General features: G+C 51.3%; 1 protein-coding gene across 1 annotated transcript; it reads right to left on the bottom strand.

The window, feature by feature from the left end:
• Positions 1-1,100: 1,100 nt before the first annotated feature.
• Positions 1,101-25,717, bottom strand: UPP1 (uridine phosphorylase 1). The gene is made up of 8 exons (XM_061197522.1): positions 25,593-25,717; positions 16,970-17,033; positions 8,041-8,155; positions 6,279-6,437; positions 5,141-5,255; positions 2,351-2,560; positions 1,955-2,101; positions 1,101-1,300 (listed from the first exon to the last, which is right to left on the bottom strand). Exons 2-8 carry the CDS (start codon positions 17,011-17,013, stop codon positions 1,161-1,163), a joined length of 930 nt encoding a protein of 309 aa, XP_061053505.1. The 5' UTR covers positions 17,014-17,033; positions 25,593-25,717; the 3' UTR covers positions 1,101-1,160.
• Positions 25,718-26,712: the final 995 nt, after the last annotated feature.

Below are 26,712 nucleotides of genomic sequence, written 5' to 3'. Positions count from 1 at the left end.
GCTGCAGGGGCCACCGGTCAGCCGGGCAGCCGCGCGTCCAGAGGGACCGGCAATGTCTCGCTGAAGTCGGGGGCACTCGGACTTTGGGGACAGATGGGAGCCTGGTGACAGGAACCTGGGCATAGCTCCTGCAGCTTGTGCCAGCGCTGGAGGCCACCAAGAGCCGGTGGACACACACATTCCAGGACCTGCCAGACTCCCGGGGGACTCCAGGCGGCTCCCTCCTGGGCAGCCTCAGTTCTGGGGTGCAGCAGACACCTCTCCAGGGTGCCGAGGGAGAAACCACAGGCATTCCCTCTCCACATTGCAGCCTCCAGCACAGAAGGGGGGCCAGGAGGGGGTCCTAGCATCTGGACCGGTGCCCGGCTCAGTGGGTCTCGAATGACCTGATTACCCACCCTCATTTTGGGGTGAACCTAAGAATCTCAGGGAAGAGGGTTTTTGAAGAGTGTGTGGACCATACTCATACGTCAACACCAGGGTCCCCGCACGGTTCCCCGCACCCCGAAAAGTCACAGAACTACCTGCCAAGTAGCAAAAGTGCACGCCTCAGTGTGCAATCAGTAAATAGCACGCCCTGGGCACTTAAAAGAGTCGAACACCAAACATTGTCACAGGGGTGTAGACGTGCCGAGAAGACAACTGGGGCAACTGTCCTTGGGCTGGGGGGACCCGGGGACACCCCAAAAGCAGCTGCCAGAGCCACCTAAGACAGGAGGGGACACCCTGGATTCTCCCTCTGCCCGCCCTCCAGTCTCCCAGCTGGGGGGCCCTGACTCTCCAGGAAGAAGCCAAGGGACACGGGGGCACAGATGCAGGGGAGGTGTCAGGCCAGGGCAGACGTGACTTCTCTCTTAGTGAGTGAAATCTGACAACTATCAGAATTTACAAGTCTGAAAAACCTCCCTAGAAATATTACAAATACTCAGAGGAACATTCTTAAAGAAAACCCAAATCAGGCTAATGTGGTAGAAATTCTCCCATGAAGCTTTAAAAAAACAAAAACTCCTGCGTAGTTAATGCAGGATTCTTTGCCTCTGAAACACAATCAGTTCCCTAGACTCTTCTACAAAGGATGCAGGAAGTCATACAGAAGGAGATTGTGGCAATGATTTTATTTGCTGCAAACACCAACGCTCATGTCTGGAGACTTGGGGACCTCAGGCTGCCGCGAGGCACTTCTTGATGAAGTGGCCCACCAGCCGCTGGGGCCGCTGCTGGTACTCGGCCAGCACCTCATGGGGGCTGCTGATCTGGTCACCTTCCAGGCGGTTGAGGAGCGTGACGCACACCACGGCCGCTGCAAAAAGCAAACGCCAGGTCAGGGCAAAGAACGGGACTCTAGCTTAGCTCACAGAGACCAGTGTCCAGGCCTCAAGGGAAGGGGCTGACAGTGGCTTCTGATAGACAGAGAACACGAAAAGGCTGACGGGGCCACTCTATCCTGTTCTGTCCTTATCCTTGCCTGCCTTTGTTCCCAGAGATTCCCAAGCAAACCCCAGGACCAGCTCGGGGGCCCTGCACTGCCTTGAAAGGCAAGGTGACGTGACAGCTGCAAGGCAGGGATTCTGGAAGGCAGAGCTGGACCTCGAAGGGTGAGGCCAGGAACTGCGGTGGATTAGCCCCAATTCAGAAATCCAAAGAGCTTTGAAGGCCAGATTCATTGTAGAGTCGGCAGCGAAGCCTGCCTAGAGCCGAAGGGGGGACTTTCTCATCTTTCTGGTCTCTCAGTGGCACGTGAATCCCTGCAGAGACACTGAGGACCCTGCTTTGGACCACGTGACAATCCAAGGAGGTCCGAGCACAGGGGTCCAGAAACACGCCTTGGGGGCAGGGCGGGTGCAAGGCCAAGGCCGGCGATGGGCGGGGCCCGGGAGGACGTTGGCGGGGGGGGGGGGGGGGGGGGGGGGGGGGGGGGGGCGGAGTAGGGGGAGCTGCGGCCTAGGGATCCCACCTCGGAGGCCGCAGGCATTGCATATGGCGGCGAAGACGGACGACTCCATCTCGATGTTGCGGACGCCGGCCTCGTAGGCCGCCCGCAGGTACTCCTGCTTGTCCTTCTCCGAGTAGGAGCAGAGCGCCCCGTCCAGGCGGCCTTGCCCTGGGAACGTGGAGAGCCGACGCTGGCCCGGGAGCGCCCACCTCCCATTCCCCCACCCCCACCTCCCCCCCACCCCCCGGGCACACAGTAAGCGCCTACTGCATGCTCGCCCCGCCCCCCAGACAGAGATGCTGTCCAGCCCGACGGGCCCCGCCTGTCCTCGACCCACCGGCCCGCGAGGGAACCGGTGCTGAGACGCACGCCCGCAGCGGTGCGGAATCCCGGGCGGGAGACCAGCGCGCCCCTCACCTTCGTAGAAGTCCAGGGTGCACATGGTGTTGCCCACGACCGTGGGGAACTCGCCCAGGTCCGCGGAGCACCGCGCCAGCTCCTGCACCAGCCGCTCGTCCAGATGCGTGTTCCGGACCACCCGCTTCCCGAGGACAATTTGCTCGAACTCCTGCTTGAAGCAGGCGTCCACCGCCTGCCGGGTGATGACCACGGAGCCGGGCTCCAGACCTGCAGGAAGAAGCGGGTGTCCCGGCTGCAAGGGGCGGTCAGGGAGGGAAGGGCCCCGTCCACGCACTATAACACTGAAGGGTCAGTCATGCCCTAAAAAGAAATAGGTAAGGATCCCTTTTCAGCACCAGATTTTTTTTTCCTGAAGGTAAAGTAACGAATGCGTAGACGCTGCAGAAAATACAGAAAAGTGCAAAGAAGAAAGTGAAATTGACGAGCGGCCCATCCCCGCAGATCAGCCTCTTTCAGTCGCTGCTGGAACTGTCTGGGGCTCCCTTTACCAGTATGTGTTCAGCTGGTCCCTGTTTTGTACCTTTTTATTATTTCAGGTTTTGAGTAAGGAACACTGGGGCACCTCAAACCCGGCTCCTGCGGCCACCAGCTCCTGATGCCCTGGCTTCCCTCCAGGACTGACCCACCGGAGGTCCTGCTTCCTGTGCCTCCCTGGGCGTTTCCAAGATTGTACAGACGTTACTCTGTTCCTTGCTCTTTGGTCTTATAATAACTTTGCTTGGGATTTGACCAGGAACCTTTCCTACTACTACACTACTACTTACTTTAATGTGATATTGGTTTTCCTAAACAGTTAGGGAGGAAGAAGAAGCCAGGAGATCTGTCCCAGAGCCCCACGTCGGCCGCTTTCATGAAACATTTAAAAACGTGGCCAGGGGCTTCCCTGGTGGTGCAGTGGTTAAGAATCCGCCTGCCAGTGCAGGGGACACGGGTTCAAGCCCTGATCCAGGAGGATCCCACATGCCGCGGAGCAACTAGCCCGTGCGCCACAACTACTGAGCCTGTGCTCTAGAGCCCGTGAGCCACAACTACTGAGCCCGCCTGCCTAGAGCCCGTGCTCCGCAACAAGAGAAGCCACCACAATGAGAAGCCTGCGCACCACAAGGAAGAGTAGCCCCCGCTCGCTGCAACTAGAGAAAGCCCGCACGCAGAAATGAAGACCCAACATAGCCAAAAATAAATTTAAAAAATAATAATAAAGTATAAATTGTATCTCTAATTTAGTTTAAAAACAAAAAACGTGGCCAATTGCCAAGCTCTGGCTCTGCTTGCCCCCTGCATGTTCATCTGGACTTTCTCTCCCTTGCTGCTTTGTCCCTGTTCTGGTCAATGTAGACTCTCCTCAGGTGTCTCCCCACACCAAGCGTGGACCTGGAAGAAAGCTCAGATGGTGGCTTTCATGAATTCATGGGGCCTAGAATTTTCAAGCCACTTCAGACCTCAAATTGGAGGGTGCAGAGCCCCTCCCAGTGTCAGCTGCTCTTCCTCACACAGGCCCTGCCCTTTCCCAGGATGCCTGTTGGCCATTTCAGAATTCTCACATCTGACAGAAACGCTGGAGTCACCCGGTGCTCCCTCCCGAGTGGCGGCCCATGCCAGCCACCCACTGGTCCTATTTTGGGGTTTGTGGGGACACCATGTCACACTTTGTTGTCGGGGGTTTGGGGTCTGGCTCTCTAGTTAATCTCTCCATTTTTATGGGGCAATTTTGGGAGACTCAAAATCCACCCTACTTCCTCCAGAATTCTCTCTCTGATTATTGATTTTAAAATCCCTCCAAAGCAAGAACTCAGGAAGGATTTGCTGGGAGCTCCTCGCCGACGCTGGTGCAGTGTGCACAGCCGGGAGTCCGTTGGGTCGATGGCATCACAGACTAAGTGTGCACAGCCTGGGAGCTCGCGGTCATTGGAGTGTTTTCCCGAGAACAACGCCTTTCAACTTTGAATTACAATCTGCAAACACGGATGTTATCCATCAATCTGTCTATATAGTGAAAAGAAAAATGAGATAACGTATTGAGAAGATTTAGGGCCTACAGCAATCCTCTTTCACAGCGAGAATACCTAAATTTTCAAATTACCATAAATGCAGGGGAGGTCAGGCCTAGGCGGTCAGAAACAAATGCACAGAGGCCAGGCCGATGACAGACCTCCTTCCAGCAGCTCCCAGCTCCTCGGCAGGAGCGAGAATTACTAGAACCCAGTTTTCAGCAGAAAAACCGGCCCAGAGTTGGGACATCAGAGTAAAACAAGTTTGCCTCAAAGACTTTGGCTGAAAACTCAACATGATTTTTAGCGTTTTACTTTCTCATTGCATCCTCTTCTTTCTTTGTTGGCTTTGCGATGTTAAAAAAATTATGTTGCGAACTGGGGGCTTTTAGGCAACTTAAGGACACTTATCTTAATTTTGTATTGCCTCTCTCTCTTCCCCCTTTGACTTTCCTGTAGGTTTTCTCATAAGGTGCTTCACATCCTTGCAGGAATAGAGAGGAGGAGTGAGCAAAGTGAAGGAGAAAGGCAGAGAAAAGAGGGATTAGCAAGAATAAAAAGAGAATCAAGCAAACAAGAAGGCACACGTTGTATAACTCCAAAAGGATGGGTTTTCGGGTGCACGTGGCCTGGTGCCTTTCCGTGCCGATTTCTGGGGTGTGGGTTGGGAGAAGTAGCTGGACCAGAAAAAAATAACAAAACGCCTGCTGCTGCTGAGCTCTCCTTGAGCACGGCCCAGGGAGGAGCTCTGGGTCCCCACGCTGCCCACCCGGGTCCCTGTGGCGCTCTGCACACTAACCTATCCCGCCAGAGGTGCCGATGCGGATGAGGGTGACGCCGGAGCACCGGGCGTGGTACAGCAGCTTGATGAGCTCGTGCAGCATGATGGCGATGGAGGGGATGCCCATCCCGTGCTAGAGCCAGGGAGAAATGCCAGCGTCACGCTCTGGTAGCACCTCTGTGTGTTCTGTGGTACATTGCTAACTGGTGGTGAAGATGAACTTCCTAACGTACATTTAAAAACTATGAACACTTGGGGAAGTGTAAAGGTTTGCACGACGCTGTCGAATGGATGACCCCTTTGACCCACACCACCCGCGGAACAGATGGCAGCTGAGGACCAGAGGGCTGCTGTTGCTAGGTAACAGACAGCCCCTGGCGTGGGAAGCCCCGCGCACGTTTTCCCTTTTCGCCACACGCTCTGCCGCAGCCGAACTCGGTAACTGGCTGGTGGCTCCACCTCCGCGGTTCTGCCTGTGCCGTTTCCTCCGCCTCCGCATCCCCGAAACCGCCCTTCTTCAGAGGCCCTCCCGGTGCCACGTCTGCCAGGAGCTGCCCCTGCGGCCAAGGACTCTTTGGAGAACGTGTTAGTCCTGCAGTCTTGCTCGTGGGAAGTGCTTCCGTGGATTATCTGGACCTGAATACGTCTTGGCTCTTGGGTGTGTTCCGGATTGTTGGTGCCACCAGACGTCTCAGCTGCCCAGAGGGGTGGGCCCCTGTCCCAACCTCAGAGGCAGCCTTACTGTAGGGCAGCACTTCCTCTAAAAATGTTCTCCTCTGCAAAGGGAACCAAAACTGGAAAACGAGAACACCAGAGGTTTCTGTGTTCACCCATTGCTGAATCGCACGTGTGTGAAGTAACACAGGCGGCCGGCGAGGGGGCCACCTGGTGCCCGGCTCTCCTCGTGGCCCTGGTCCAGGCAGAGCACCGCCCTCCCGGGTCTCTAACCTGGGTGCTCACCGTGTGCGCACAGCTGGGTGGGTGTGCACGTGTGTTTGTACGTGTGTATCTGTCTCTCCTGGAGACGGGCTCCACCACCTCTGCAGCCCAGCCCCAGGCTCCCCTCGACTCCTGTTTCCTCTGTCAGGCTGTGTGCAGGGCGGGGATGGGGCCTGCAGAGCCAAGGGCTGAGCCCACCACGAGGGCAGGTACTCACGCTGACCGACAGCACCGGGCCCACTTTAAACATGGCGTAGCGGTCGGTGCCCTCACAGATGTTGGGATAGTCTGCACCTGGGTGGTCAAGGCCCAGCTCCATGGCCACGTGCTTGCTGAAGGCTTTCATCCGCGAAGGGCTTCCCCCAACACACACAAACTGCAGACAGAGAACAGAACCCCCATCAGCACAGGCACCGCACCCCATCTGTACAGCGGGGGTCCTCAAAGTGCCCCCCGCCAGCGGCGGCAGCATCTCCTGGAACTTGCTAGAAATGCAGGTCCCTTCCCTGGCCCCCCCCGCGTCCGGGGAGCCAGTAATGTGTGCGCTAAGGAGCCCCCGGTGATTCTGACGCTCCCTCGAGTTTACGAAGCACTGGTTCACGGACTCACAGCTCAGTGCAAGAGGCCCCAACAGTGCAGAGCAATCAGCTCCACACAAGGCAGGACAACCACACCCTCGCCCTCTCCGGGCAGGAAAGCCCAGGTTCCACGCCTGCCCGGGGTCCGTGCATCGTGTGCACAGCAGCCCACTGCCCTGGAGAGAGCCTGCGTTTGGAATAAGATGCTGCGGGCCCCTCAGTGTGCAACCAGGGCCCCACAGCCCATCTGTAACATGGGCTTCTAACTGCTGTGTCGCCGGCCGGCAGAGGCCCAAATGGCCAACCTGTGGAAAGAGCCGGGGGCCAGGGGGGGCTCGGGGAGTCGCAGCTGTGCGGTGAGCAGGTGTCTCTCGGAGAAGCAGGACCTTCGTCTGCAAAGTGCCGCACGGAAAGCGTCAGAAGAAAAACAGGTAAATAAGCCAGTCTCAAGGACTTGGTGATCAAATAGTTATTAGTCTCTTAACATAAAAAGGAAAATTCTGTAGCCTAGAAAAAATTACAGGTTAAACTTAAGAATGAAAATTGAATGAATTAAGAACACATGGAAAGGAAGGGAAGGGATAAATTGACAGATTGGGATTGACATATACACACTACTGTATATAAAACAGATAACTACTAAGGACCTACTGTATAGCACATGGAACTCTACTCAATACTCCATAATGACCTATATGGGAAAAGAATCTAAAAAAGAGTGGATATATGTATATGTATAACTCATTCGCTTTGCTGTACACCTGAAATTAATGCAACACTGTAAATCGACTAGACTCCAGTAAAAATTTAAAAACAACACATGGAAAGTCGTCCCTCGGTTTGAAACGAACAGCGCAAAAGATCTGGGTGGCTGGCAGGACGTAACCTGGTTATGACTTTACGATCGCATGAGGCAGCCCCGGATCTAGGGTCAATGGCTTGTTTCAGTTTTGAATTCTAAACGTTAGCCCACTTTTCCACACGGGGATCAGACACTTTAAAAGTCCTCTGCGAGGATAAGTCAGGACCGAACTAGCGAAACAGATGGATGTGCATCTTAAATGACAGACAGCAGACACATGCGACTGCTCCTCCTGGGTATCCCTCGCTCCCCTAGAAAAGGATTAGTGTCTGCTCCTTTCTAGTCTCTCAGTGAAGCATTAGGAAATTTATTTTACATTGTTTCAATTATAGGAACCAATGCGGCAGTCTTTGTGACAGTTTTCTTTCACTCAATAGTTCATATTCTTGAAAGGTAACAAATTGCAAAAATCTGATAAACATATAACTTCAAGAGCCTGTCCTCTGTCACCTCGGCCCTGTGTGGCGCAGTCTACCTGTGTCACCTGAAAGGGGGGTAATCTTGGGGCAAATGCCCAGAATCAAAAACCCTGCTTTTACCTTCACGTCTCCAAACATAGTCGGGAAGTCATGCGTGCCGGTGCTAAGGCTGAAATGGTAGAGGACATCTTCTTTCATTGCAGCCACGTGGGGATTGCAAAGCTGTACAAAGTCACTGTCCCAAAACAGGAAAGGAGGCAGTTTAGAGAACCAGCGTCCAGGGGCCGGCAGGACCACAGCGGTACCCTGTGCCAGCGAGGCGTATGGGCCACGGCGGGCAGGCCGATCCCAGCCTGCAGAGGCTCCCACCCTGTCTCCGTTCCTCCCCCTCTCCTTCCCCTCACCCGCTCGTCACACCCAGGGCTCCTTTGGAGGATGATCAGGAAGAACTCAGAAGAGCACCAAAAAGCACAAAGATCAAGGGAATTCCCTGGCGGTCCAGTGGTTAGGATTCCACATTCTCACTGCCAAGGGCACGGGTTCAATCCCTGGTTGGGGAACTAAGATCCCACAAGCCAAACGGCTCCACCAAAAAAAAAAAAAGTACAAAGATCAAAATGCCAAATCATCCCATATAAAGCATGTAGCCAGTTGCTACCCAACCCAGGTTCATTCAACATATAAACTTGGCTTCAAGTTAAAAATAATACATTTATCACAGGAAATGTGGATGGATGAGAAGAAAAAAATCGCCTCTAATTCTCCCACCCAGAGATAGCCTTTCCAATCTGAGGCCTTTCATTTTCATTTCCTTGTCTTGTTTCACTAGCCAGCACTTGGCTGGTACAATGTCCAAAGGGAGTAATGAGACAAGACATCTTTTCATTTTGGTTTTTCTCCGTGCGGCTGCTAGAAACTTTGTGTGGCTCACGTTATATTTCTCTTGGACAGCACACTGCTGGCCTGCAATAGGGGTCAGCAAACATTTCCCATAAAAGGTCAGATAGTAAATAATTTTTCCTTGCAGTTCATAGGGGCTCTGTTGCCACTTCTCAGCCCTGCTGTTGGCCCATGAAGTGGCCACAGACAACACACAAATGAGTGTGGATGTGTTCCAATAAAACTTTATTTACAAACATGATGCCCAGGTCTAGATTGCAACTCCAGCCTTAGACACGCCTCCTTCCACAGCTGTGCCTTCCTGACCCCACTCACAGGCGTGCTGCCAGATGCCAGTGGCACAGAGGGAAGCAGCCATGGGTCCCCAGCAATCAGGACTTTCTGTTTCTTCCTTCAGAGTCACACTTTCCGCCCAGAACCCACGGATCACATTTCCTCCTCAATCTAACTCTGTGAGAAAAAAAAACCATGCAGGAAGAGAAGTTCTCAGCAGCCTGTGATCTGTAAGCACCACGACGTGACTGACCCGGGCAGCCCGCACGTCTTCCTCCACTGTCTCTGGTCCCTGTTCTCTCTGGAGTCCATCGGTCATCGACCGTAGATGCCCAGGCTCCAGACCAAGGGCACCTGCTTCTCTCTCTCCTGCATCTCCTCGCTTCCTCCCTTTGTGCTTCTCACATTTCCCTCCGATTTCCCTAGAATGGCATCCAAGTTAACTCACAGCCAAACAGTCTCAAAAGGCTGATGTAGAAAAGATGCGAACAAAATATTGAAGAGAGACGGATCTTTTTCTAAAGGGGAGGGTGCTGGTGGACTGGCCAACACCCTGAGCCCATCACTAAACTGGCAGCAGGACCACCAGCTGACTGTGCTATTGGCACCGGGGCAGGGGTGCGAGAGTCTCCCTCAGGAGGGGCAAGCAACCCGCCCAAGCCAGAGTCTGCACTGGACCCCGACCAGTCCTGACCAGGCTTACTCTCCTGGGGCAGGGAGGTCTCTTTCCAAGGGACCAACTCCAGTTGGGACAAACCCCAAGCTTTCCCAGAATGCCTTCTTGATCTCCAGGCCAAGCTGAAATTCTGAAGTCATAACACAGCCAGAGCATCTGAAGCTCCTTTAAAGACAAATATTTTACCGTAGTTACGGTTCTTGTTCTCCTTCAGGATGTTACGAACACAGAGTACAAACAGAAGGGCTAACGGCCGAGCATCGTAACTGACAAAACAGAATGTGATAAAACAACTCTGTGTCATATTTCAAAATAGAAAACGTTTCTTTCCTCTTTCATTCCAGGAAGAGGAGGAGAAGGAAATAGGTGTAACTGTAAAGACCAACAAGGATTTTAAGATATGTAAATTGGACACGTAACAGTGAACAGAACAAGTATTTTTGTTACTGAGGTATAGTTAACTTACAGTATTGTATTAGTTTTAGGTCTATAACATAGTGATTCAATTTTTTATAGATTAAACTCCACTTTTTAAAGGATTTTAAAATAACAAGTCAAAGACATATTACTTGGAAAACTATTTTTCTAGTCTACACACGATGTCAAATGACTTTATCTGGCTTTATTCTGTCACTTTATTCATTTAACAAATATTCATTGAGCACCTACTCTGTAAAAGAAATGGGTGAGATGCAAAATGAATGAAACTCGGCTTCTGATTCCAGGAGTTTATCAGCAGGGAAGGGAAAACACGACTGACCGTTCGACAAACTGGCCCAGACACCTTGCGCCGCATGCTCAAGGGACTGGCAGAGAACGAGGAAGGGGCTCTGGGGCAGGGAGGAGGGGCGCCCTCGGCTGAATGTCACACAAGCACGCCTCAGGCCCTGTGCCAGGCACAAGGGATGCAGAGATCAGCAGGATGGAAGACATTTAACTGCGGTGGAAACCATGTCATTAGTGGTGGTGCGTGTAAGTCATTCGACATCACAACTGCCACAGAAGCTAGGTTCTACCAGTCCCCGTTGTAAAGGCTCAGGGTCACACCTTTAATAAGAGGCTGTGCTCATGAGCTGGACTTCAGGGATCCTCACAGGACACGCTGGCCTCTGGAGGGTGGACCATACAAGCCGGTATTGACCATAAAACGATGGAGGGAGGGGAAGATAATGACTAACCAACGGGGAGGGGTCACTGCTCAGTGGAGCCACGTCCAGGGCACCTGATGCCAGGCCTCCCTTCTCCAGCCTTCGTTTCAACCACCCGCTCGGCCAGCCTCCAGGATCCTCAACCCGGGAAGGGGGGGGGGGCGGGGGGGGGCTCAGAAAGTGGGGACAGGGCATGCTTGCTTGTCAATGATTGAAAGCACCAGGGAGGGACTTCCCTGGTGGCAAAGTGGTTAGGAATCCGCCTGCCAATGCAGCGGACATGGGTTTGAGCCCTGGTCGGGGAAGATCCCACATGCTGCGGAGCAACTAAGCCAATGCGCCACAACTACTGAGCCTGCACTCTAGAGCCTGTGAGCCACAGCTACTGAAGCCCGCGCACCTAGAGCCCGTGCTCTGCAACAAGAGAAGCCACTGCAATGAGAAGCGCGCGCACCGCAACAAAGAGTAGCCCCCGCTCGCCGCAACTAGAGAAAGCCCGCGCGCAGCAACAAAGACCCAACACAGCCAAAAATAAATTTATTAAAAAAAAAAAAGAAGCACCAGGGATCCTACTAGTTCTATTAAAAATTCTCTCTGCAAGTACTATTCTCAGGGCAGCTCCAAAACTTGAAAATGGACCTCAGAACCCATGGGGAAGGAAAGGGGGGGACAGGTGTCCGTGTGGAATTAGGTGACCCACACGTGCGAGTCTCCAGAGCAGTTCCTGAGGGACCTCCCAGAAGAGAACCAAGGACCCCTAAGCTGGGTTCCCAGAGGGCAGCATACGGCCCTGGACGTCATCAAGGCGAGAGGCCACCGCCCAGGATGGGGTCTCCCAGGGAACCAGCAGAGGTGGGTGGGGAGGAAACTGGGAAAAGTAGTGGATTTCAAGTCCATGTAGGAATTGGGATTAAGACATAAAATTCTTGCTTTTCCATGATGAAAAAAATTCGTATTTTAGGGCAACAGGAGAACATTTTAAATATAAAATTTTTCTCTGCCTGTTTCCGCCTCCCCCCCACTTTACTGTATATTGTGCATCTGCATTAACCAGACCTCCTTGGGAGATAACCTTCCTTCTTCATCTTGTGAGGGGCCATGACGACCCATGACCCACTACTCACTTTGTACCTGTAGATCTGGATCGTGTACACTGTCAGCAACACATCATTTGACATACAACCCCTTGTCTCAAAAAGTTGGAACTGAGGGCCATAGTTAAAGAATTTATCAGTGACCAGAGCTGATACTCAGAGCTTGATAGGAATTTTTTTTGGGGGGGGGTTCTCCCCTAAGCTAAGTGAGGGAAAGTCAAACATTCCAACATAAATGAATGGGCATGTCAGTCCTTTGATACACTGAGAAGGCCACCCAATTCTTTGAGGAATTAAAAACAGCTGCCCTTGTTTTACAAATCTAGTCTTTACAGGACCTGAGGTGTGCCTTCAGAAACATCTCAAAGCTTACCAATCCTTTCACCACCCCAAAATTCTCCCCTATTTATCTTCAGAGGCTTGTAGGTGTTGAGTAAGAAAAAAAAAAATCCTGGCCTTAAGGGAACAAAGTCCTCCTAGGAGGAACTTGCCTTTCTCCTTCTATGCCTTTGAGATGCAAATATTCTACCTGATCACCTCCAGAACGATTATCTCTTCGCAATCTTTTTAAAATGCAGATTTCAGGAAAGCAACTCTTATCCAAAGAAAAAACCAAAAGGGGGCTAGGTAATTTGGAACTTGACTTGTCAAGGACACACAAATCTTAAGTGTCTTCTTCATAAATATTAGTAAAAAGGGTTTGGCCCTCTAGACAGGCAACCCTGTTGCATCTGCCAGAAACCCAATCTGAATCCAACTTCTTTTGTAACTGAAGGGATTTCTATTATTGTTCCTGACTCAGGGCTGAAATTGCAGAACTTTGGGAACTATGGGGTCTCTGTCTGTGTGTCAGTATGTGTCTAAATGTATTGTCGATGTGTAGTATTGCCAAAATTAATTTGTATAAGAGCTCTATTTAATTGGCTTAAAGGAAGTTAGCTGCTACTTATATACATACCTAGAAATATAAAAGAAACTATCTTGAATGAATTTCAGAATCGTGTGAGCTAGGATTAATTTTAATTTCATTAAAATTAATTTTAATGAAAGCAAATGGTTTAATTAATACAGACATGTCTTTACAGTCACCAACATTAAGTATAATACTCTTACTGTACCCAGGTTCCCTAGAAATCACATAAGATCTTATTATTCCTGTTACAAAATTTGTCAGCAAGAAAAATGACTTGGTATGCTAAACTTTTAAGTGAATTAAATGGAAATGATGAGAGTTTTGGTGTAAACTCTAAAGGAATAATTATGTTTTAGGAATGTCTGCTTAAAAATAGTCTCTCCAGATTTAGATACCTTGAAACTTTAGAGTTTTGTTAGATTAAGTTAAATGATGGGAATTCATTGACTATCCAGAATTTATTTCCAAATAAGATACTGAAACATTAATTACTGAACATAGGCTTCCTTTTACAGAGAAACTAAAGATATTTAGGACTATTAATAAAAATATATTTGGTGCCACACTAAGACATTTTCTGTTAGAAAAAACAAGATGTGTTTTCTAGAAATGGTAAATAGTATGTATAAGTTTGCTAATGTGTGGGATGCTAATGTTTGGGATGCTAATGTAAAAGACAGTTCATAATTGCCTACTTGTTAGTTTCTGCTGGATACTAGGTTTTAAGGTTAAGAATTATAATATATATGTAACTAAAGCCACTAAAGTAATAAGGGAAACATTTCAGTATGCAAGGAAAGTAGGAGGCATGTTTTCAGCCAAAGAAGGTATGAGGAATGGAAATCATTTTGTTCAAGGGAAAGAAATTAATTCTGTCCTAGAGCTGGTTTTTTTCTGCATAATCAATAAAGTAAGGGACAAAAGACAGAACATTATGGAAGGTGTGTGGAAAAGGGAACCCTGAGAAAAGAATTCTGCGTGTGGTGAGGCTGGGATTGCATTGAATTGAATTAAATACATGTGCTATTAAGTGTAGCTGATGCAAGACTGGAGTTTGGTTTTCTCTCTCTGTTAAGAGAATAAAGTTTTCTTGGAATATTGAGTTGCTTTTGGTAATGGAGTGTGTGAGTTTCTTTGCCTTTTAAGTGAGCCTTTTAAGTGAGCTGTGTTTGCTTGTGAAATATTTTACTGTCACTTTGGTTAAGTGAATTAAGTATTGTTCCACAGTGACCTATATCCTATTTGACCAAGTGTTTTAAACCTTTTTTGATATTTTGACAAACTCCCAAATATCAAATTCTCCCTGAAGTTCTTTTGACCTCTAGCTAACTTTGGGGTTCTTCAGAGAGGACCCCTGAAGCATCTCAGAGAGAGGAATATTAAACTAATTAGGCTTATTTGGTACGTTAAATTTCATGGGAAGCATTGTCAAATGAGTGGTGATAAACCTCCTTAGGTTACATTGTATGGGTAAGTATTATTAATATACATATTCTAGAAACTATATGGAGCTCCTAAGAATCTGGTATGTCCTGGTAAATGTTTATAGTCATAATTCTAGTTCTTGTCTTAAAATGTTGTATGTCACAGCAATAACCAAGTTTCTTTGTCAATTGCATTGTAATCAGATTTTTAACCTTGCTTTTTTAAGTCTTTTGTCATTTATAGACTGCTTCATCTTCAAAAAGATTCATAGAAAGGACTTTTTGGGAATTCCCTGGTGGTCCAGTGGTTAGGACTAGGTGCTTTCACTGCGGGGATCTGGGTTCAATCCCTGGTTGGTAGTTTTGTTTTTTGGGTTTTGTTTTGTTTTTTTGTCTTTTTTTGCCATGCTGTGCAGCTTGTGGGATCTTAGTTCCCCAATGAGGGATTGAACCCGTGCCCCCTGCAGTGAAAGCACAGAGTCCTAACCACTGGACCACCAGGGAATTAATTCCCTGGTTGGTGGTTTTTTAATCTGTTTTCCAGATATAAGGAAACTCTTCCCCTCAAGCTAATTATGACTTACAGCAATTTGGGTAAATTACTCCCTTGTAAGTGGAATTGAGACATTTCTCTTTTCTTTCTACCTGATCTCTCCAGAAATTGGGAACTCTTAGGTTCCCAGCAGCTTTATCAGGTAATAAAATTAATTACCTGATAATTGTTAACTGAGGTCTGTATTTACTGCCTCAGACTCACTTCTCAGATGATTCCTTGTTGCTATGTTACATTACTGTAGAGTTTGTTTCTGAAACTTATCTCAGTCATCTATCTTCAGATGAAGATCACACGTGCCATGACCTGCAACCAGGGGATTATGCATACGGGAAAAGATATTAGATAAAGGACTCTTTACAGCCAACTTGGAAGGGACCATATCAGGCCTTCTTAGACTTCCACTAAGACTAACACTATCAGCACCATGCAAGCTAACATTACCACCAATATCACTAAGTGAGACCATCCTACCTGGCCAATTTAATGACACCTGTTCTGAACTTGGCCATAAATACTCCTTTTCACTAGATGTTAAATATTGGGTAGCTCTTAACAGGACTCAGTAGACCTATGGAAAAGTTTATGGCCTTGGCTTTCCCTGGGTTGGTTAGGAAGATGCATAGTTGCTTTCCCTTGGGCTTAAGTTCACCTGCAGGTATCCTTGAAAACAACCCCTGCCAATCTGCCTTTAATATGAGGACTCTGGGTTTCTATCAGTTTTCCAGTGGTATGACCATTTGGCCGAGATATTTGTTAACTCGTCTTATGACATATGAAGAATCAAATTTCTGTTCTGAATGATCATCTTCCAAATTTAGTAAAAATACTAGGAAAATGGTTTGGTTTAGGAGGATCTTCGCTTAAACGCTTACTAATGACATTAATTTTACTGTCAATTTTGATCACATCTATTGCTCACTATAAATTAATGAACATGCACAAGGTACATGCAAGGTAAATTGGCATAAATTCTACTGGACAACTTGGAATTGACAGTCCTTGCCAGACATCTTACTAATACAACCCCTTAAAAGGAAAGAAAGGAGCAGGCTATCAGGTCTGGACATCAAGGGACACGATGGACCCAGGACAGGTAAGCAACCACCCTAGCATCAAAGGACCAAATATTTGATCACCTAAGGCTTTCTATCAAAAGATTAATGATCAGAAGGGGGAAATTGACAAAAAAGTTCATATTTTAAATTTTAAAACGAGAAAAATTTAAACATAGCATTTCCTTTGCCCATTTGGATCTCCTCCCTTCCCTTTAGTGTGGGTTGTGCATCTGTACTAGCCAGACCTCCTTAGTAGACAGCATTCCTTTTCAATCTCATCAGGGGTCACAACTCCTTAAGAGATAACCTTCCTTCATAATCTTGTGAGGGGCCATGATGACCCATGCCCACTACTCGGTACATGTAGATCTGGATTGTGTAAACTGTCAGTAACACATCATTTGGTATTACTACCCTTTGTCTCAAAAACGTATATAACCGTGCTTTGACCTCTTATGGGTGAAGCAATGCTCAGAGCTTTCTGAAAAACTGTCTCCTGGGTTATAATCCTCAGATTGGCTCAAATAAAATTTTTCCTTTCTTTCTTAGATCAACTACTGAGTAATTTTTTTCATCAACACCAGCAATGCACAAATATACATAAAAGAGTGGCTGTGTGAATCACATAGTGGAATAATGAAAAACTGCAAAGAAATAAGGAAAGTATTGAAAGGTCAGAACCAAGAGAGAGCTGGGAAAGAAGCAGGGACTGTGACTCAGAAGAGTGTCCAGATGTAAAGAAACCACCCTGGACACAGGTCTGGGCACCGAGCAAGTGCCCAGATGTCCCTGTGAAACAAACATCCCAAGGCTACGAGCAGCAGCCCTGGCACCAGGTGCCAGGGGTCTTCAACCAGCTCAGCTGTATGCCCACTGAGTGGTCAGTCCTCCAGGCTTCAGGCTCTGACACGAGAACCAAGGTGTCCACGTGTGTCAGCTCTTAGAAAACTGTGTGGCTCAAAGTCATCACAGTGAGCCAGAGCCCAGCAGCATGCAGGTCAGAGCCTTACTTGTGATTTCCAGGTTTCTTTGTTTCAGCCCCTGGGGAGGCCATCTCTCAGCTGAGGCAGGACCCTAGGAGAAAACGGCAGAGTCTGTTAGAAGTAATAGTCAACATTTTAGGAGCTTATTTGAGCGCACTTCGATTGGAGTCAGTGGTCGACAAGGGAGCAGGGGAGCGGCAGACGGAGAGAAGATGGAAGCAAAGCAAGGACGTGACTGACAGCTGCAGCATGAGGCCCAGGGGGCCTGTGTGATTGGTTGTTCATAGCATTTTGATTTTGTAGCCTGGAGGCATTTACAGCTTAGATTTCAGTTTGCTGACACAGGCTGCCTCAGCATTAGAGACACCTCAGTCCAATGGGATCCTCATTTAATTAGTTGAACACTAGTGGATCCCCCCAATAGGAACCAAGGTCACTCGGACCGTCAGCAAGGCCACGCTAACCTGTGGAAGGTCAGTGCCATCAAGAGGAACTCGACACATTTACATCGCATACACGTACATATATAAGACCTGGAGGGTTGCTAATTTCAGAGAGGAGCTGGCGGAAATGTGCCCAAAGCGAGCCTGGGCTGGCATCTCCTACTCTGGTAGAAAACCCTTCTTCACTTCCTGGTCCATCAGCCAAGACTGCCTTGACCCAACAGACCATACCTGGGTGCCTCACGCTTCTAGAATTTTAACTCTCCTCCAGCAGGCCCCAAGGACAGCTCGGGGGCAGAGGGGGGCCCGGCAAAGGCACCAGCTCTTGAGGGCCTGCCATGAAGGGAAGGGAAAGACCTGGGGCAGGTAGGGATCAACCCCTGCCCTGGTCCCACTCCAGAACCAGAGGAAGGGAAAACCATGAGACACAACCACAGTTCTTACTGGGGCTCAGCCACCAGAGCACTGACCCGACACCAGCCCCTGCAGAGCTGAGCCTGAGCACCTGCTGGGTGAACTCGGTGAGTGGTCTACGGTGGAGCCAGCTCCACCATCCGCAGGTCAGGTTCTCAACCTGCTACCTCACCAGCCACTTACCGGAAAACCAGCCCCACAAAGCTAAAACCCAAAGCCCTCTTTTTGGAAAAAAGGATTGATGGCTGCTGTTACACAGTTAGATACTGACCATTTTTGACAAATTCTGAAAACCAAAGAATATTGTCATAGTTGGGTCTGGAGCACAGATTTTCCTGGAGTGCTGCCTTGTCTCTTTTCACCTAGCCTTCATCCTCCCTTAGCATTTATAGGACACTTCTGAGGAAATGTTAGCCTGTGAGTCAATTGCAAACTGATTGAACCCAAGGAGGGGGGTTATGGGAACCTCCTCTCTATAGCCAGTGGGTCAGAAGCACAGGTGATAACCTGGACTTGTAATGGGGGGTGGTGGGCGGGGAAGGCGGGCAGTCTTATGGGACTGAGCCCTTAGCCTTTGGGGTCTGACACTGTCCCCAGGTAGACAGTGCCAGAATTGAGTTGGATTGTAGGACCCTCTGGTGTAGGAGTTGGTGTGGAGAATTGCTTGGCAGTGTGGGGAAAACAAAGTAGAATTGTACTTGGTGAGCAGAATCTTAGGTCATAATTTGCCTTTACAGCATCCATCAGACAGACTGATGCAGACAGCCCAGCTTCTGAAGGAGTCTGGCTTCCAGGAAATGCAACCCCTGGCACCTCCACTCTTCAATCAGCAGCCGCTGTCCCTCTGGGATCCACTTCACTGTCTGCAGTAAGTGCAGACGTGCCTTCCGGGGAAGTCAGCCCACAGCCCCATTATCGGCTCTCCCTTGTCCACTGAGAGATGAAGTAGGGCTTGGGGTCACCTCCTCCTGCAATCCGTCCCCTCCAGGCTGCTGGCTCTTCCTCTGAGGGTAGGGGATGGGGAGCTCAGAAAGAGGAAGAGTTAGAGGCGCCTTCCCACGGGGCAGCAGCTGAATCAGAGATGCACAGTGCACCCCAGAAGGTCCCCAACCCCTATTTTCCAGGAAAGGAAACTCAGCCACAGAGAAGACATCCTGTCTGGCCTTGCAGAGAAAGTGTTACTCTCTAGGCCGGGTGGCTTCTCCTGCCCCTGAACCAGAGAACCCGTTTTCCCTGCCTCGGCCTTGCCCTCTGCTGCCCCAGACCTGGGCTCCTTCCCGAGTCTGCTCGGGGTCTGCTTCCCCTTGTACTCTCAGTGCCGGGTGAGTGCTCCCCTCCAGGCTGTGACCCCGCCCTCCCCCCCACCCCCAAAGCAACTCCTCCTTGGGCCTGGGCCTGATCCTGCGGGCAGCAAGGCTTTACTGAACCAACTCTGTGCAGACAAAATCGCAGACTTTTGCAATGTTCTAATTGGAAATTTCCCCACTAAATATCTTAACACACTTACAGGTGGAGTGAGCACACAGGCAGGTTGGCCTGGGAGTCCCGGTATAATCGCCAGAGCCACAGTTCACTCTCAGAAAGACCTGGGTGTGGAGGATCAATGATAGGGCCACCACCCCCCTGCCCACTGAAAAAGGTCAAAGGTGGGGAGGAGGTGAACCTCTCAATTTACTTCCCCTGAGACCACTTAGAGCAGAAGCGGGAACCCGAGAGCCACTCCACTCTCACCGGCAGACTGGTTGCTCACCCAGACTCACCCTTATTCCAGAGGCCACCAGCGAGGGGAGCGGGCTCCACTGCTGTGAAAGGAGACCCCGTGATGATTAAGAATGGAGTGATAACCACGCAGGGGCACAGGGGGATCAATGGTGGAATTTCAGAAGAAATTTTCAAGTTAAAAAAAAAAATGCATAAACTTGTAGGCAAACAAATGACACCAGTCATTCCTGTAAACGGGGAATGCTACCTCCCTCAGCCACTGCAGCAACCCCCCCCATGGTGCACCCAGAGGGGACTCAGGATGGAGAAAAGCAGGACACTGGCCCTAGGTAGCGAAGATGCACATCAAAGGAATGATTTCCATGAGCCCAGACTCTTGCATCTTCCCATACACAGAAAAGCACTGAAATCATTGAGATGCCTGCTTTTCTGATTAGTAGTAATCTTTTAATTACATGTTTGTTTGTTTTTCAGCAAAACCCTCTCTATATCCTGGCTCCCCCGTTACCTCTTTGGAGCAGTCCCTCAGAGCTCTCTGCAAGGCTGTGTGCTGGGCTAGTCCTCAGTAAGGCCACTGCATAAAACATACTTCCCAAATTTTAGGTTGTGCATTTTTTTTCAGTCAACAAGCTGCACTATTTTTTCCAACCATCAAAGGAATCAGGAAACAGGCCCAGGGGATGCTGCAGTCCCTTTACCAACGAGGCCAAAGTTTGGTCCACTGGGGTTTAACACGGAGAGCAGGAGTCCCCCAGGGTCCACTGCAGTCTGTTCAACTCCGGTCACCACTTAAGGCCTGGAGAAACACTCGTGGGGGGATGCCCCACCGTCTGCTCTGCACGCAGAGGCCCGGAGCGGGCACTGTCCAGCACTGCAGTGTAACTAGGAGAGGTCATTCATAGGTGAGCTCATTCAGAGAATTTAGGGAATGTTTCTGACAACCGCTTTTTCAATTGTTTTACTGAATTAATGTTATCATGCACCTGGACCTGTTTCCTCCAACAGATAATACGTATGTGCATTTCCTAAGGACACACGCTTGACATCGTACAGCGGACTTCCAGCCTGGACATCATCCCAGGTCGAAACCTGTGGAGCAGCCACTTCGTTTCCTCCGTGGCCGAGAAAACCCAGCTTGCCAAACCCCATCACTGAATTAGCACCGCAGCGCTGTCCAACCAGGAGAGACTCAGTGTGGTCCGTCTGCCCCGCCTCAGCCCCTGCGGCTGTGGATGGAGCTGCAACACCAGGGGGGATTTGGGCACTTGCCTGGTACCTTTAGTTCACCTTTTTAGTAACTTAATGCCTTTCTATTTAAGTATTATCTGTAAGATAGCAGGAAGTGCTAAGCATTGCACACATTAGTCATCCAATGTGCAAAATCACCAACAGGTAGCTGTCCTGGCTCCTCAGGGTGTACCTATTCAGGTTAGAATCCGCACCCGCTGTGGTGTGTGTGATCTGAAGAGAGATAAGAAAGACCCAGGACTCTGAGAAGCTGGAGTCCACTGCAGCAAACATGAGTGACCATGAGCTCCAATGCAGGTCGGCTGAGGGAGAGCCAGGGAAAGGTGCAAACAGCGCCCGGAGGTCTATCTAGTTCAGCGTGAGGAATGGGTTGTTTCTTAGTGGTCCCTGACTAGGAATAGCCAGGAAAAGATGCGGCACAGAGAGGACAGGACTGACGGTATTTACAACAAGGAGACGTGAAAGCCCATGAGATGTGTGGAGGGTGCAGAAGAAACAGCTCAGTCAGCCCAGCATGGGGAGATGGGATTCGGGCACTGGTTAGGGGTCAGGTGCCCAGACAGCCGCGTGTCACCACCGACAACGTGACACCATCCTGGGGGCGACCGGGGGACTCGGAAAACTTGGAAGCAGGGAATGACAGTCAGAGGTTTGTATATTGGATCCACACAAAGGGCTCCAGAATAAGCCACTGTCACATAACAACTGTTCTGAGCTGAAGACTTTGAGTTCCCGAAAGCCCGTACCTGCCTGAACCTAGAGACTTCCAAACATGTCACGACCCCTCCTAGGAAAAAACTCTTTTCTCTGAAAAAAACCCAAACAGATATTGTCCTATCTTATGTCTCATCTCTTTTCCTAAGAGACCATTTGTCACTCCGAAGTCCTCTGTGTTTCCCTAAGTGCCCTTTTGGTCCCACCCCCTTCTGTCATTTTCTCTCCCAGAAGTGCCTCTCTGCCTCTCCCCACCCCCAAATTCTAACTACCTCCTGAAATCACATTTTTCTCTGAACTCACCCATACACACGTAAATAAAAATCTCTTTTCTCTTGCTAATCTGTCTTTTGTCTTTTTAATTTGAAGTCCCCCAAGAAATGAATCTAAGAGGATAGAAGTTTTTCCTCCCTGCAGTTGGATTTGAGGGGCACACAGCGTGAGCAGAGATGCAATCAGAACAGGAAAGTGTGGCACCTTCCGCATCCAGGAGGCGAATCTAAAGGGCTGGAAGGTGGTATCAGGGTGAGGCTGCCAGGGATGCCTGTGTCAAGTGGGAGGACAGGGAAGGAAGGCCACAGTGTGATGTACCAAGCAAGGGGTGAGGTTGGACGTTTCGTCAGAGGCACTGGGTTCGTGCACAAGGTGCCTGCAGCCATCACCCGAGGCAGAAATGCTGGGGGACACAGGGCCGGTAGGAACTAGGGGCCTGGGGCCGAGTCCAGCACTAGAGAAGCATGGACTTTCCACTCTGTCTTTCAGGGGGCAGCAGGGTCCCAGGTGAGCCCTGGTCCAGAGACAGGGCTTCCAGAATAGCTGATGGCTTTCCCACAGCCCCGCCGACCGGTGGCATGAGACCCTGCTCCTGAGGACAATGCTGACCTGGAGGCTGTCTTAGAAAACATTCCTTCTAACACTGTCCCAAGGGCCGGGGGTGTCCTAAAGGTGTCTCCTCTCACCTTCCAGGACTCCATGTTCTCTAAACAGGAGGGTTTCACTAGATTCCGGCCCGGAGGTGCCACCTCCCAGAGAACTCTGATCCTGGCTCTGGGGTCTCAGGCTCCTCGACTGTTAGGGGACCCGATGGGCCCACTGCCTGGGGCGCTGAGCCAATGAACACACCAGGTGCTTCTGATTAAAGCAGGAGCGTTTACTGCTGGAAACAAGTAAGGAGACAGGGAGCTAGCCATCCAAGCACCGTCTCCCCAGCAGCAGGATGGGGACGCTTTAAGCCAAGGGCGCATGCGTACTCATGAAAGGGCACACGTGACCTTCCGTGTAGACGGGAGCTCTGGACGCCCTTGCCCAGTGGACAACATGCTCCAACACACAGTGCATGTGCAAACATGGCGGCAATCCCACCCTTGGGGCAGAGATTTTAGCGTTAAAAAGAGGCAAAGGTCACTCTAGGTTGACAAAATCCAGGCACTTGATTGAGTAAATCACGTGGGTCCCAAAGGTCAGCATCACCGTCCCTTGGGCACCAGTTAATCTGGTGGTTGGGCGCTTAAAGGGGTTTGGATCCTGCAAGACAGCTCAAGAATGTGCTTCAGGCCGATCTTTACCTTTGAAACGGAACTGGGAGTCTGTATGACTGATTTCTTGTCTTTGCTATGGTGACTTCTCTTGCCTGAGAACAGTTGGTTGTTCCTGAACTATTTGTTCTTTTTTAAATCATTAATTACTGAGAACTACTCTTTGTTTCCACCTGAGACACAGGAGGCCATCGCTCACCTTCCTCCCAACCACCATTGAAGGGAACACAGAGGGTTCCAAAATTCGCACTCTAGCTCTTAATATGGGCCTGTCGGCGCACGTTACAATTTCTCCGTTGCCCGTTCTACTCCCATGGGACGTGACATTTTCTGGTTTGACCCCACCCCTTCCTTACTTAAGATTGTCTCAGCAACACTACCTTTGCAAAATCAAAACGCCCTCCAGTTGGTTTTGTTTTTCTTGTTTTGTTTTTGTTGTTGTTCTGTTTTATTTTAGTTTTAACCCACTAAACCAAATTCAGATAGGTGGGTTACTTTGGCATATAGCTAAGTGTGTAAACGTTTATAACATTTTTTTTTAAATGAACGTATTTCAAAAACGAATGTGTGTGTGTATATGGGAGAAAGGGAGAGAGAGAAGGGGGCAGGGAGGAAGGGAAAGAAATGTTCAGGGTTTACCTTTAAGAAGTGGGAAAAGCTGGAAGTTTCACTTTCTGTTATATGTTAGTTTTGGTTCTTTTTTTTTTTTAACAATGAGTTTGTATTAATTTTATGATTAATGAAAAAGTCCACTTGGACAAAAGCCAATGTAAAGAAAAATTACTTTGTCTGTTTCAACTAAAGTGTTACTTCAGTGCCCACCAGGGCTGAAAGTCCTAGAAAAGAATATAATTCATGCCTGATAAACCTGGCTGAATTAAGGAGTCTAGTAGAGAGACAACTAGAAGGTCATTTTGGCCTCTGAAAAGGGAAAAAAGTCATGGAAGACTGGCTGAGAAGTGGGAGAATGGAGCCCAGTGCTGAGAGCCTGGCAGAGTGAAAGCAGACAGGATGGGAGGGGTTGGCAGGGTGGGAAACCCAGATGGAGACAGTCTTTCTATTCAGGGAAATCGCAAGTCTTTTAAAAGCCAAGGTCACAGCCAACGAATAGAACCAAAGGTCTCTTTGACCCGCAAAACAGAAGTGGGGAAAGATGGGCCAAAGTGAGGCCAGGCTAGGCAGGGCAAGGTGGCAGAGAGGCGGACGGAAGGGTGGAAAACAGCCGAGGGGAGTGCAGAGCGCAGGGTCGCCACGCCAGGAACCGGCCTCGCAGGCCTTCCAGGAAATGGCCCCGTTCTAACCTGGATTTCAGACGGGGTTTCTCTGCAATTCACCATCGGCGGGGAGCCGCCCAGGGCAGGGCTGACCTCTGGCGAGGAGGGCCAAAGATCGCCAGTCCTGGAGGTGGGGCGGTGGGGACAGGGAGGCTGCGGGCCGGTGACCTTGAGTCCCCGGGTCACGCCCCGACCCCGGAGCCGGCGAGGCTGCCCCAGGTGCCAGTCTTAAGAACAGCCTGCTGCGTACAAGAGCGGCAGAGGGACCCGCTCCCCGGTGCAAATCATATTTGTGTCAGATACTCTGTGACTGAAGTTTCTCTTTTGACTTGCCGGACACCTCGAAGCCAGTATTTTACGCTGTGACACTTTGTTCTCTGTTGGCTCAAGGAGCACACCTGAGTCCATTTGAACTCTGCAAGTCCGGTAACGATCATTCTCCAAAACGTAATTTCCCCTCTCCCCCCACGAGAAGGGGACATTCCAAGTGCTCCCGATTCCCTTACCGCTCAATTTGGACTGAGGAAGACCTGCCCAGCTCCGCCACGCGCGAATCGCCTCCGCCAGGTGGACCTAGCATCAGGACGGCGCCCTCCCGGCACACCCTCCCCGCGCATCCTCCCTGCGCCCCCCTCCCGTCACATCCTCCCCGCGCGCCCTCCCCGCACATCCTCCCCGCGCGCCCTCCCCGCGCGCCCTCCACGCACATCCTCCCCGCGTCCCCTCCCGTCACATCCTCCCCGCGCGCCCTCCCCGCACATCCTCCCCGCGCGCCCTCCCCGCACATCCTCCCCGCGCGCCCTCCCCGCACATCCTCCCCGCACATCCTCCCCGCGCCCCCTCCCCGCGCGCCCTCCACGCACATCCTCCCCGCGTCCCCTCCCGGCACACCCTCCCCGCGCGCCCTCCCCGCGCCCCCTCCCCGCGCGCCTTCCCCGCACATCCTCCCCGCGCCCCCTCCCCGCGCGCCCTCCCCGCACATCCTCCCCGCGCGCCCTCCCCGCACATCCTCCCCGCGCCCCCTCCCCGCGCGCCCTCCACGCACATCCTCCCCGCGCGCCCTCCCCGCGCGCCCTCCCCGCACATCCTCCCCACACATCCTCCCCGCGCGCCCTCCGCGCACATTCTCTCCGCACATCCTCCCGGCACATCCTCCCCGCACATCCTCCAGCGCCCCGCTCCCGTCACATCCTCCCCGCGCCCCCTCCCCGCGCGCCCTCCGCGCACATTCTGCCCGCGCCCCCTCCACGCACAGCCTCCCCGCAGATGGCCCCGCGTCCGCGAGCCCGAGTCGCCTCACCGGCAGGTCGGTGATCCCCGAAAACAGGACGCTGGCCGCAGACACTTCCCGCGCAGGGACCGCCAGTGGTTGCGCCCGACGCGTGCCGAGAGCTACCGGCGAGCGAGTGGAGTAGGGCCGCCCGGGGGTCCCCGCCCGCCCGCCAGCGCCTCCTCCCCTCCCGGGGCCCCTCCCCTCCCGGCGCCCCCGCCCCACCCCCGCCTGGTTTCTTGTTCCGCAGCGGGCGGCGGCGGGTGACCAGCAGGTTACTCATGAAACCAGTTGCCCCGCCCACGACACCTCCCTGCGGCTTCCTCCCCGCCGGACAGCAGAGACGTGGGGGGACAGAGATGACTGCCCGAGGTCACCGCTCATGCCAGAGCCCGGGTGTCCGCGGGGCCCACCCGGAGCGCGAGCCGGGGGGCCGGGGGAAAGTGGCAGAGAGGATAAGGATGGGGAGCCCTGGGCCCCGGGGTAGGAGTGGGGCCGGGCAGGCCAGGCGCGGTCCGCTGGGTTTCCCTTTGGGACCGTCCTGGTCCTGGAAGCACCCGGCACCCAGGAAGGCCCGGGAGGAAAGGACTGAGTCATTCAGAACCTCCAGCTGATGCGGCGGAACTGCCTCCGGGTCTCCTGGCAGCGCCGCCTGTCCGTCACGTACCCGGACGGGGGTGCGGGGAGGAGGTGCGGGGAGCCCTGTTCTCTGGGGCGGTGGACGGCACTGGCCTGCTACCCCTGGGTGATGAAGGCCTCCTTTTCCTTCCTTTCCAACAGACTGCACACGAGCCAGAAAACCAAATACCAAAGACTTAGCTATTTGTTAAGTTACACCTGGTAAATGTGACACCTGCAAACAAGTTGTGTCCAGACTTCTCTAAACCACACAGGTCAACCCAGCCCAGCCCCGGCCAGCTCCAGCGCGGCTCCCTCAGCTAGCAAAGCCAAGGACACCCCGCCGTCAGCGCCCCAGGCCAGCCCCGCCCCCCCCCCGCCCCGCCAGAGAACTCCGCCGGCTTCTGCAGAACTGGTCGCCCTGCACCAGGTGGTGACACCCACTCAGCCGGGCTCCCCCGAACCCCAGAGTGATTCCAAGCTCGGATTCTCCCAAAGCTGAGAGTATTTCAGAGATACTCAGTGAGGCTTC

The sequence above is a fragment of the Eubalaena glacialis genome, chromosome 8 (genome assembly GCF_028564815.1).
Source record: "Eubalaena glacialis isolate mEubGla1 chromosome 8, mEubGla1.1.hap2.+ XY, whole genome shotgun sequence".
Lineage (NCBI taxonomy): Eukaryota > Metazoa > Chordata > Mammalia > Artiodactyla > Balaenidae > Eubalaena > Eubalaena glacialis.
The sequence above is the reverse complement of the archived record's forward strand: the minus strand, read 5'-3'. Positions and strand labels throughout refer to the sequence as shown.